The sequence below is a fragment of the Rhincodon typus genome, chromosome 2, assembly GCF_021869965.1.
Source record: "Rhincodon typus isolate 14 chromosome 2, sRhiTyp1.1, whole genome shotgun sequence".
NCBI lineage: Eukaryota > Metazoa > Chordata > Chondrichthyes > Orectolobiformes > Rhincodontidae > Rhincodon > Rhincodon typus.
Window position 1 is genome coordinate 40,082,651 of NC_063333.1, and position 12,711 is coordinate 40,095,361.

Consider the following 12,711-nt stretch of genomic DNA (forward strand, 5'->3'; position numbering starts at 1 on the left):
GAAAATGAGCAAACCTCCATGTTAAGCAATGGGATGAATATTCTAAAAGGTGAATGTTCCTAACACGGGGTTTAAAGAAAGCCTGTGGTTCCTCGAAGATTCACCGAATACTGTAGTGTGCACAGACACTACTTTTCCATCAGGTGTCACGACCATTGATCAGAACCAAAGGTACTACGCATATTTTAGATTTTATCCCAAAACATTATTTTTAAAAAGAGACAGAGTGCTTTGAATATAAATTAAGTGGCTGTCTGGAGAAACCAAACCGTACAATGACACACCTAAGGATGTATAGGGAACTTCAAACAACAATCCTTCAAAAGGGGAAGAGATGTCAGATCAATTTAGACTGTGATCTCTTGTGAGTACAAAGTTAGCGAGGGGCTGATGACCTCTTTGCCTCAGTGAGCCACCACTGTGAATTAGGTCCTAAACTGCGGACACATTTTGTGTTTTTCTCTCTAAAGAATGCACAAGGGACAGGAGTTAAAAAGCCAGCTTCAACTCTACTTGCGTGTGTGCAAGTGGGACAGAGTTCCTTGTGTGTGCCCTTGGGCTAAGATGCCTGTGTGTGAGCATTGTGTACTGTGAAGGTCACTGTAGAAGAACTATCCGTGAGTCACCCCTGCATTGCAGGTAAAGAAACTCTCTTACTGAGTGCTAGAAGTCAGCTCACTAGAGTCATGGAGATGTACAGCACGGAAACAGACCTTTCGTCTAACTCATCCATGCCAACCAGATACTATGTGCTAAATAAATCTAGTCCCATTTGCCAGCATTTGGCCCATATCCCTCTAAACCCTTCCTATTCATACACCCATCCAGATGCGTTTTAAATGTTGTAATTGTACCAGCCTCCACCACTTTCTGTGGCAGCTCAATCCAGACATGTACCACCCTTTGTGAGAAAAAGTTGCCCCTTGCGTCCCTTTTAAATCTTTACCCTCTCACCTTAATCCTATGTCCCCTAATTTTGAACTCCCCCACCTGGGAAAAAGACCTTGTCTATTTCACCGTATCCATGCCCCTCATGATTTTATAAACCTCTATAAAGTCACCCCTCAGCCTCCGATGCTCCAGGAAAAACAGCCCCAGTCTATTCAGCGTCTCCCTACAGCTCAAACCCTCAACCTTGGCAACATCCTTGTAAATCTTTTCTGAACCCTTTCAAGTTTCACAACATCCTCCCTATAGCAAGGAGACCAGAATTGCGTACAGTGTTCCAAAAGTGGTCTAACCAATGTCCTGTACAACCACAACATGACCTCCCAACTCCTTTGCTCAAAGTACTGACCAATAAAGGCAAACATACCAAATGCTTTCTTCACTATCCTGTCTATCTGGGACTCCACTTTCAAGGAAAGATGAGCCTGCACTCCAAGATCTCTCTGTTCAGCAGCACTCCCCAGGACCTTACAATGTGCACTACAATGACAATGCATCAAAAATGTTACTCCGGTGTTAATAAACCCGAGTTACTTGTTTTAATGATAAAAGTTACTATAAGGCGTAGACGAGAATTAAATGGTGCAGTGAGTTAATGGCCTTTTACTGAAGATCTAATCCAGGGATGAAAGATTCCACTGTTTGGAATTATCATAATTATCCATGTCATCAAGGAAAGCTTTCATCAACTGTGGCATCAATAAGCCTTAATACCAATGAAGTAATTGTGTAACAGGAAACACTGCACTGGCTTGAGTATGCCAAGCAGAAAGGAAGACACTTGTGGTTGTTCAATGCAATTCAGCTCCAGAACATAAGAATATATAAATTAGGAGCAGAATCTGATTCTAGCCTCGGCTCTATATTCTTGCCTACCCAGATAGATTCTTAATTAACAAGAGATTCAAAGGTTATTTACTTATCTCTTTAAAAATACTGAATGATACAGCCTTCACCACTCTTTAGGAAAGAGAATTTCAAAAACGCATAACACAAAAGTTCTCTTCCTCATCTTAAATAGAAGGTCCCTCATTTTTAAACTGCATTTCTTAGTACTACTTTCTCCAACAAGGGGAGACAAATTTCCAGCATCCATCCCGTCAAGTCTCCTCAGGAACTTATACATAAGTTCACTTCTCATTCCCCTGAACACCAATGAACGCAGGTCTGGACTGTCCATCATTCCCCATTAGATAACCTCTCTCATCCCAGGTAGCAGTACAAGATATCTTCTGAATTGTATAACACCTTTATATGCTTTAAATAAGGAGATTAAAACTGCAAACAGTACTCTAGATATGGTCTCACCATTTCCCTATACAACTGTGGAAAAACAATTGTACTCTCATATTCCATTCCCCTTGCAATAAGCATTTGACTCATTTGTCTTCCTAATCACTTTTGTACATACATATCAACTTTGATTCATATATCAGAACACCCAAGATTCTTTTTAAGTTCAGAGTCCTGTAATCTCTCACCACTCAAATAATACACTGCTTTTCCAGCTTTCCTGAAAAAGTAGACAAGTTCACATTTTCCTATGTTATAATCCATATGCCAATATTTTGCTCACTGAATTAACATATCCATAGCCATCTCCAGTTGTTTCAATGACCTTCCATTGACAAGTTTGGAAGTTGGGCCATTCACTGTCAATTGCAGCAGTTATATTCGTAACACCTCAATTAATGAAGCAACTTGTGCCAGCGTGTAACAAGACCTGAATGTCATTTAAGCTTGGCAAGTAACATTTGCATCTTTAAAATACCTGCAATTGACCATCTCCAACATCTCCTCATGAAATTCAACATTTTATCATTATACTATCAGCCACAATCCAGAAGTTTAACTGGGCCAGTCATATAAACACTGTGGTTACAAGAGCAAGTCAAAAGCTTTACACACTGTAGTAACTGATTGACCATCTGACTCCCCAAAGCCTCTTCCATAATACAAAACAAATCAGGAGCACAACAGATTAAACTAAATGAGCACAGTTTCAACAGCACTGAAGAAATTCAACATCATCCAAAATGTTGTCATGGGTCAGAAAGGGCTAATAGTGAAGCGTGCCATTAGCACCACCCACTAATAATATATTCATTTCTTTAAGAAAAAAATATCTTTTTTGGCTCCCTCTTATTTCTAATTGTTGTGTAAGTCTGTTAGATGATCAGTTCTTTGTGAGTTTAGTATTGAATGAACTCACTCTTTTGTTCAAGAAAACATGGCTAAATTGGCTCCTTTTGAAATTTGGGTCTGAGAGAAAGGTATCCACAAGGGAAGGGATCTTTTTATAAATTAATCTTGTTGCAATAAACAAAGGAGCAGGTGAGCCAGTTCATTCCTCCTCATCCAGGAGCTTAAAGTTTGGGGGTATCCCATCTGGAATCATAACGAATTGGGAGCCTTGTCTGGGATCTGGCATCTGGAATGTCTTCGAATTGGGTAGTGTGCTGTGATCCTATTGTTCCGATTTTCCACACAGCTCACTTGTTTTAAAGGATGTTAAGTATTTCTACTTCAGTAGTCTTTTGTGATCTACTTCTCATTCTGTGAAACTTTTGGAACTGAAATAAGAGAATATTTCTTCTAGTTTCACACCTTTGTCATTCTTGAGATAATATTGCATGTATATGCTCTTGTTACTAATTCACCAATTTGTGGAAGTAATTATTTGCCCTCTCTAAACATTCCACAATGATAAGAGATATGTTTTAAGTCCCTGACCCTTACCTATTCGAGCTAAAAGAGCCTTAACTTTCCAACAAGCCTCTTTCTACACCCATAACCCAATTCCTGGTGTAATTCTGATGCATCCTCACTGTACCCTTTCCATATCTCTCATATCTTCCCTATGCTGGGATGTCCAGAAAGCGTGTAAAACTCCAATTATGTAATAACTAATGTCTTTGAAAAATTCAACATACTGCCTCATATGTGTAAAACTTGGACACTATTGCATTTCATTTTTAGCTGCATGCCTAACTCTAAAGTTATATTTTCTGCACCTCACTGATTTTTCCTCCACTATCAGAAATCTTACTAGTTATGATATGTTTCCTTTCACTGTAATTTCCCCCAAATCTTCAATTCCTTTGCGCTTTTTTAAGTTGTTTGAGGTTTGTTATTGTTTCAATTACTTTTTCAGTTATTCACCCTTCTTTTTGTCCAAATAGTTATGGGAATGTTGAAATCACTACACCAACTTCAAGTTGAAAATCGGCAGCTAGAAGAGCAAATTAAAAATTTGACAGCTAAGAAGGAGCGCCTCCAGCTACTAAATGCTCAGCTTTCAGTCCCATTTCCTGTCATGAATTCAAATACCAGTCCAACAACTCAAACACACCCATTCACAGTGCAAACTGGTAAGTGACATGCTCTTCTTATGGTGGTGCAAATTATGCTAAATTTTATCAATCAAAAATTATTTTGTTTGCAATTAAAAATACTATTTTATGTTAAAAATTCAATTTTAATGTATTCTCTTTAGTTCACAACGCAACTTCCTTGCACAGCAGCAAAGGTTCCCATCTGAGCAACAGTTTTCTGCCTGAAAGTTCACTTCCAATACCAACCCAGGTGTTTCTTATTTATTACTTTTACTTAGTACTTGAGATAATTATCTGTCATTTTCAGTATACAGGCTACCTTCAAAGTTTCAAACATTGACTAGGCAATTTCTGATCATTTGCTTCCTTTTTTTGTTATCACCTCCTCGCCCCATTACCACTCTCCCTAAACTCTGCTCAGGGGGAGAAGTGTTTCAGCATGGTTTTATACCACATTTGCTAGTCACACTCTCCAATTCTTTCTACTATCTTTCACCTGCTATGACTGTTGTCTCAATTGAAGTACACAGTAGTTCTTCTGCTCTTGAAGTTTTGTTCCAGTACTCTCCCAGTTGTCTTCCCAAAATCCAAAGGCTCCAGATTTGAGCTAACCTGTTACAAAACTAATCTGATTGTTACATTTTACTTCACTATCTTAAAAATTTGCCCCTGTTCTACAACCAAATGCTCCTTTTGGTACTGGAGAATCAAAACTCACCATTCTCTTTCTCTGCTCCCTTGACGCACCACCTGCATCAATCTTCTTTTTATTCATTCATTCATTTTGTAGGATGTGGGCGTCGCTGGCTGGCCAGCATTTATTGCCCATCCCTAGTTGCCCTTCAGAAGGTGGTGGTGAGCGACTGGTACAACTGAATGGCTTGCTAGGCCATTTCAGAGGGCAGTTTGAGAGTCAACCACGTTACTATGGGTCTGGAATCACATGTAGGCCAGACCAGGTCAGGATGGCAGATTTCCTTCCCTGAAGGACATTAGTGAATCAGATGGGATTTTCCGTCAATTGACAATTATTTCATGGTGCTCTGTAGATTCTTAATTCCAGAAGTTTTTTTTGTATTGACTTCAGATTCCATGCCAGGACTTGAACCTGGGTCCCCAGAATATTACCCTAGGTCTCTGGATTAATAATCTGGCGGTAATACCATAAAGCCATCGCCTTTCCCCACCTTCATTGCACCAAATTTAAAGTCTTTCGGACTTGCCTGCCTCAGAGATAGGTTCTCTTTATTCTCATGTTTTTCTAACATTCATTTCATTCCAGACTCATTTCCTCTACCCTGTCTCCTGTTATATTGAATCTGAATTTCTGTCCAGATCAAGACTGTTGCGGTATTTTACCTTGTGGCAATGCTGGCTAATACTACTGGCTTTTTCTAAGTGCACAACTTCTCCCTTTTAAAGCTGGCTGTAAAAAATCCAACAGTACTTATTATCCCACTCAATTAATGTTGTCTACCTGACCTCCCTTCCTTATGTGAGAACCTTGAACGTGTTGATATCACACGTGTTGTTGACTAAGGTGGACTGGACAGGACTGCAAAAGGATAAATGAGTGGTATATCAATAGGAGGCACTAAAATGTAATATCCTTGGGATACACAGCAGATATATCTTAGAGACTTTTAAGCGACTCTTGGATAGGCACATGGTTGCTAGTATAATTAATGGTATGCAGGGTAGTTTGATCTTAGTAGGATAATAGGTCGGCACAACACCGTGGGCTGAAGGACCTGTACTGTGCTATACTGTTCTATGTTCTATGTTCTATGTTCTATATCCCCTCCAAAAATAAAAAAAGAAGGTAATCAAAGACATGCCACAAAAAAAAAAGCAAGCAATATAAAGGAAAACCCAAAGATCTTTTACCAGTACGTAAAGAGCAAAAGGATAGTTAAGGAAAAATGGGACCTATCAGAGATGAAGAAGGGAGCTTGTGTGAAGATGCGGAGGATATGGGAAGAATTTTAAACAAATTTTTGGTCTTCGTCTTCACAAAAGAGGGGAATGATATAGATATTGTAATCTAAGAGGGGCAGTGTGGAATATTGTACAAAATAATCATAACAAGAAAGGAAGTATTAGAGGATTTTGAATCCTTGAAGGTGGATAAGTTGCCAGAGTTGGATAGATTGTTCCCTAGGATGTTAGAGGAGGTCAGACATGAAATAGAAGATGCTCTGAGGATTATTTCCAATTTTCACCAGACATAAGTGAGGTGCCAGAGGACTGGGGGGGGAATGTAAATGTGGTTCCATTCTTAAAAAGGGTACAAAGGAAACGCTAAACAGTTGGGCCAGTTAATCTTACTTTGGTGGTGGGCAATTTGTTAGAATCAATCCTGAGATCAGATAAACTGTCACTTAGAAAGCCAGGGATAGTCAGCATGCCTTTGTTAAGGGAAGGTCATGCCTCACAAATTTAATTTGTGGAAGTGACAAGGAGGATCGATAAGTGTAATGCAGTGGATGCTGTCTACATGGATTTCAGTAAGGCATTTGACAAGGTTCCACATGGCATAGTGGTCAAAATAGTAAAAGCCTATGGGATACAGAGTAATGTGTCAAATTGGATCAAAGTTGGCTTAGTAACGAGAAACAAAAGGTAATCGTCAGTGGCTACCCTTTCAAGTGGTGTTCCGCAAGGCTTGGTGTTGGGTCCATTGTTGTTTGTTTCAGAAATCAACGATTTGGATTTGAACATGAGGGCACAATTGGGAAATTGGCAGACAACACAAAAATTGGCCATGTGGTGGACAGTGTAAAGGATTGCTGTAAGCTACAACACCGGTAATGCCTCACCTGGAGTACTGTGTGCAGTTGCTCTGGGGAGAGTGTAGAGAAGATTCACTAGAAGATGAGATTAGAAAGGGCATCTAGGTGTCTTTGGGTTGGCATGGATAAAATTGGCCAAATAGCCCCTTTCTGTGCTGTATCATTGCTATGGTTCTGTGGTTTTAATAAGATTGCCTCTCATTTGTTCTCCATTCTCTTTGAAATAAAGGCCAACATTCCATTTACCTTCCCTATTACCTACTGAACTCGGATGCTAGCTTGTTGTGACTCACTGATGAGGATTTCCAATCCCCCACTTCTGTAGATTTCTCCAGAGTTTTTTTCTGAATTTAAATAATATTCAGCTCCTCTATTCTTCTTGCCATAATTCATAACCTCACATTTACTTGTATTATATTCCATCTGCCAAGTTTCTGCACATTCATTTATCCTGTCAATATACCTGTGCAGACTCTGTGTCATCTTCACTATTTCCTGTTGCCACCTATGTCTGTGTCATCCACAAACTTGGACATAGTACATTTAATTTTCTCATCCACATCATTAACATATATTTGTGAATAGTTATGGCCCTAGCATGGATTCCTGTGGCAGTCTGCAAGTTAAAGGTTGCCATCGTGAAAATGGCCTCCTTATCCCAACTCTCTATCGAGCTAGCCAACGCCCTATCCATGCTAGTATATTATGTACAACACGACAGGCTCTTATTAAGTAGCTTAATGTGTTGCACCTTCTCAAACACCTTCTGAAAAAAACAAATATATCATATCCACTGCTTCCTTTTATCTATCATGCTTGTTACCTGCTCAAAAAATTCTAATCAATTTGTCAGTCACGATTTCCCCTTGAAGAAACTATGCTGACTTTGCTTGATGATATTATGTATTTCTAAATGCTCTGCTATTATATCTTTTTCAATAGATTCTAACATTTTCCCAAATGTAGACATTAAACTAACTGGCCTATAGTTACCTGTTCTTTATCTCCATGTCTTTTTTAAATAAAGCTGTTATATTTAATAATTTTAATAATTTTGGAAAGCTGTCCAGTGTCTTCTACTATGAAGACTGATTCAAAGTATTTTTTCATCTCTGCTGCCATTTCCTCATTCCTCATTTTTATTTCCCCAGTCTTTTACTCGAAAGGGCACCATTCACTTTGACTTCTCTCTCCCTTTGTATATCTCTCAAGAAGCTCTTGCCATCCATCTTGATATTATTCACAAGTTTATGCTAAGTTTGTTTTCTCCCCTTTTTCATAATCTTGTTGGTTTTTAAAACTTTCTCAATCCTCTGGTTTACCATGAATCTGGTTAACCATAGTTGGCTTATCACCTTCTTAGAATCTCTGTTCCTCACTGTGATATATCTTTATTGTGAGCCATGAACTATTTCCTTAAACGTTTGCCTTTGTTTCTCAACTGTCCTTGCTGCTAGATTCCTTTCCCAGTGTATTCTAACCAGCTCTGCCATCATTCCTCTGTAATTACCCTTATTTAAGCTGAACACAGTTGTTGCTGACCCAAACTTCCCCCCACCCCCCTCCCACTAAAACTGAATACCAAATTCTGCTATGTTATGGCCACTGTTTCCTAGAATATTTTCTATTCTGAAATCATTTATTAAACCTGCCTCATTACACATTGATAGATCCAAACTGCCTTGATCTCTGGTTGGATGCATCATATATTGTTTTAGGAAACTGTCCTGAATACATACTATAAATTCTTCTTTATGGCTGCTTCTGCCAATCTGACTATCCCAATCTACATGAAGAATAAAGTCACCCATGCATAATGGACTGCTTTTGTTACATGCCTTCAATATCTTTTGATTTATTCTCTGTTCCACAATATAGCTACTGTTAGGGACCCTACAGACAACTCATACCAGTGTCTTCCTTTTTATTTCTTTCCCCCAGCCATATGGATTCTATGTCTTCCAATTCGAGATTGTTTCTTGCTATCATAATTATTCCATCCTGTACCAACAATGCTACCCCACCACCCTTTCCTTCCTGTTTTTCTGAAAAGTTACATCCTTTGAATATTTAGTTCCCAGCTTTGACCTACTTGTCACCATGTCTCAGTAATGGCTATAAGATCACGTATGTTACCCTGCATTTGTGCTATTAATTCATTAATTTTGTTCTGAATGCTATGCTCATTCAAGTGAAGAGCCATTAATTTTGCCCTTTTACAATTATTCCCCCTTCACCCTATTCACTGCTATGTTTTGATGTTTGTATACTGTCTCTTCCTGTCCCACTCTTGGGTATCATTATCAAAGTAGCTGCTTTGTAATGCTGTCATATTATCTTGCAAGTCTGCATTCCGCTCCCCCCGGCCCCAAAATTGGTCTAAAGCTCTCTCTTCAGCCCTAGTTATTTGATTCACCAGAAAATTGGTCCCAACATGGTACTCTGCAATTACCCCTTAATCCATTATTCGTCACTTTTTCTTTTGTCATCTTTATTAATTTTCAATGTCTTTGCTTTGTGAAGAACTTTGTTTATTAATTAACTTACGTTTATGTAGTATAATAGTCATAATTAAGTTACTTGTTGCCTTATGTTTCTTTGTAAAGAAGCTGCGTAGTAAATTTGAATCTTATCATTTTAGGAACGAGCTTGCAGTGGACATAGTACGAGCAGTTCTTCTCTTGCCAGCCCATCCACAACTGGACAGAGTCCAGCTCTGCAAGGATCAGGAATGCATCAGGTTAATTGTATGTCAGGAGCACTAGCTAGTGGTATGCAGACAATGGCCTCCTCCATCCCCACGATGTCTTCAGTAGGTGGACTAATGGGAACTTTACCAGGAAATCAACTAGCAATAAATGGATTTGTGGGTACTTTAAATGGAGTTATACAGACTCCCATCTCAATATCACAAAATGCAAGTCCGCTAACACATGCAGCTGTAGCACCTAATGTGACTGTTCCATTGTCCACCAATCTAAACAACAGGTAAGATCTTTAAAACATTTTTTACCAGCATTTTGAAAACTTGCTTTTGGCCTGTAAAAACAGCACTGTGTTTCATGGTCTGTCTTATTATGATTCAAATATTATCAGAGAAACAGTTGACATGCTGAATTTTTCAGTTTTTTGCTTGGAAATTTATTATTATTGTTTTTTTAAAAAAAACTGAACTAAACAATCAAAGAAGACTGACATTTTTTCCTTGATATAGCAAATATTAAAGCTGTGTTAAGATTTGTCTCTAGTGTCATTGCACGGGCAGTCCAGATGAAGTGTTTTTTTTTGTTAATTTCCATGTTGCCAAATTTATTTTCCTCTCTTTTCTTGAATGCTTTCTCCCTTGCCCCTTGGCAATTTTGTAAACAATTAATTGCAGTAATCTGTATATTTTGTAAGTTGACGGACAGTATCGATGTAAGAGATGATGGGAAGTTATACTGTGGCAGCAAGCAGAGTCGTTATCTGTAGCCATGACCAGTGAATTGGATGCTAACAACTGGCATAGGGTCATTGCCAATCCAGATCCGATAAGCTGATAAGCGATGGCAGGAAGATTTCCGACTATGAATGCATATTTGATCATGTATCGCTTGCCAGTCATTTGAAAATGTTAATTTTCCTTTTAAAAATGGATTGGTGTCTTTGTTTATATGAAATAATTCAATGGTACATGCTTTGTGTTAAAGTAGCATTTGAATATCATCAAATATTCAGATATGTTTGCAACAATTTAATTGACAGCACAGAAGGAGACCATTTAATGTCTTCTTTTCATGCCAGATCTGTAGATCACATCCAGTCAGCTGCATTCCCCCGCTCTATTCTTGTAGTCCTTAGAGTTTACTTCTTTCAGCAGCCATCAAATTTCCTTTTCAAATCATCTGTTGTCTTTTCTTCCACTCCTCTAGTAGGTGGCAGGTTCCAGGTTATTTTCGCTTCGTGGGGGAAAAAAAAAGTTCTTAGTTACACCATCCCACTGGTCTCTTATCTATAATTTTATATCCCCAACTTATAGAATCAGAGGTATACAGCACAAAAATAGGCTCTTCGGCCCAAATTGTCCATGCTAACCAGGTTTCCTAAATTGAACTAGTCCCATTTGCCTGTGTTTGGCCCATATCCCTCTAAATTTTTCCTATCCATGTACCTGTCCAAATGTCTTCTGACTGTTGGAATTGTACTCCCTCTACCACTTCACCTGGCAGCTCGTTCCATGTACGCACCATCCTCTGTGTGAAAAATGTTGCCCTTCAGGTCCCTTTTAAATCTTACCCACCTCACCTACCCTAGGGAAAAGATCTTAGCTATTCACCTGATCTATGCCCTTCATGATTTTATAATCCTCTATAAGGTCAGTCCTCAGCCTCCTATGCTCCAGGGAAAAGAAATCACAGCCTATCCAGCCTCTGTTTATAACTCAAACTTTCTACGCTCAGTAGCATTCTTCTAATTTTTTTTTGCACTCTTTCCAGTTTAATAGCATCCTTCCTATCGCAGGAACAGTGGGGGGATATTTGCTACCTTCCAATCCAAAGGAATCATGTGGATTTTGGAAGATAATCAGTGATCAGAGGATTAGATAGGGTGGACAGTGGGAGCCTTTTTCCTCGGATGGTGATGGCTAGCACGAGGGGACATAGCTTTAATTTGAGGAGTGATAGATATAGGACAGATGTCAGAGGTAGGTTCTTTACTCAGAGAGTAGTAAGGGCGTGGAATGCCCTGCCTGCAACAGTAGTAGACTCGCCAACTTTAAGGGCATTTAAATGGTCATTGGATAAACATATGGATGATAATGGAATAGTTTAGGTTAGATGGGCTTCAGATTGGTTTCACAGGTCGGCGCAACCTCGAGGGCCGAAGGGCCTGTACTGCGCTGTAATGTTCTGTGTTCTATGTTTTATGTTCTAATGCATTACCTCTACAGCCACCTGCTTCCACACTGAGATAAAGACCCACAGACCCCAGGGACTTATTCACTTTTAGTCCCAGTTATTTCACCAATACAATTTTATTAATGCTAATTTCCTTCACCACCTCATACTCCTTATAGTCCCCTACAGCTCTCTTTCATTGTGTAATTTCTGCTATCTTCCATTTCTCTGTAATCCTGCCCCTTATCCTGAGGCTATGTCTCCTGGTCTCTGACCCTCCACAAACATTTCCCTGTTGTCCCTGCTAAGGAGGGTACCCATGTCCAGTCATGTATCCAGCCTGCCTTTGAGAATTGTAGTTCTTTCTATAATGTAGAAAAAAAATAGAAAAATAGGTGCAGGGGTCGGTCATTCAGCGCCACCATTCAATATGATCATGGCTGAGCATGCAATTTCAGTATCCCATTCCCGCTTTCTCTCCTTGATTCCTTTAGCTGCAAGGGCCATGTCCAGCTCCCTCTTGAATATAACCAATGAACTGGGCCCAACAGTTTCCAGTGGGAGCGAATTCTACAGGTTCACAACTCTGTGTAAAGAAATTCTTCCTCATCTCAGTCCTGAATGGTTTACCCCTTATTCTTAGACTGTCACCCCTAGTTCCGGACTTCCCCAACATAAGGAACATTCTTCCTGCATCTAGCCTATCCAGTCCCATCAGGATTGTGTATGTTTCTATGAGATTCCCCCCTCATACTTCTA

The 12,711-nt window shown here is 39.3% G+C and overlaps 1 protein-coding gene across 1 annotated transcript in view; it reads left to right on the forward strand.

The window, feature by feature from the left end:
* The first annotated feature begins 587 nt into the window (after window positions 1-587).
* Window positions 588-12,711, forward strand: part of LOC109930130 (protein AF-10-like) — a 17,716-nt gene continuing 5,592 nt past the window's right edge. The window contains exons 1-4 of the mRNA XM_048606918.1: window positions 588-639; window positions 4,131-4,319; window positions 4,445-4,533; window positions 9,717-10,063. Coding sequence (XP_048462875.1) covers window positions 4,133-4,319; window positions 4,445-4,533; window positions 9,717-10,063 — 623 coding nt within the window. The 5' untranslated portion in view covers window positions 588-639; window positions 4,131-4,132. The remainder of the gene's footprint in view (window positions 640-4,130; window positions 4,320-4,444; window positions 4,534-9,716; window positions 10,064-12,711) is intronic.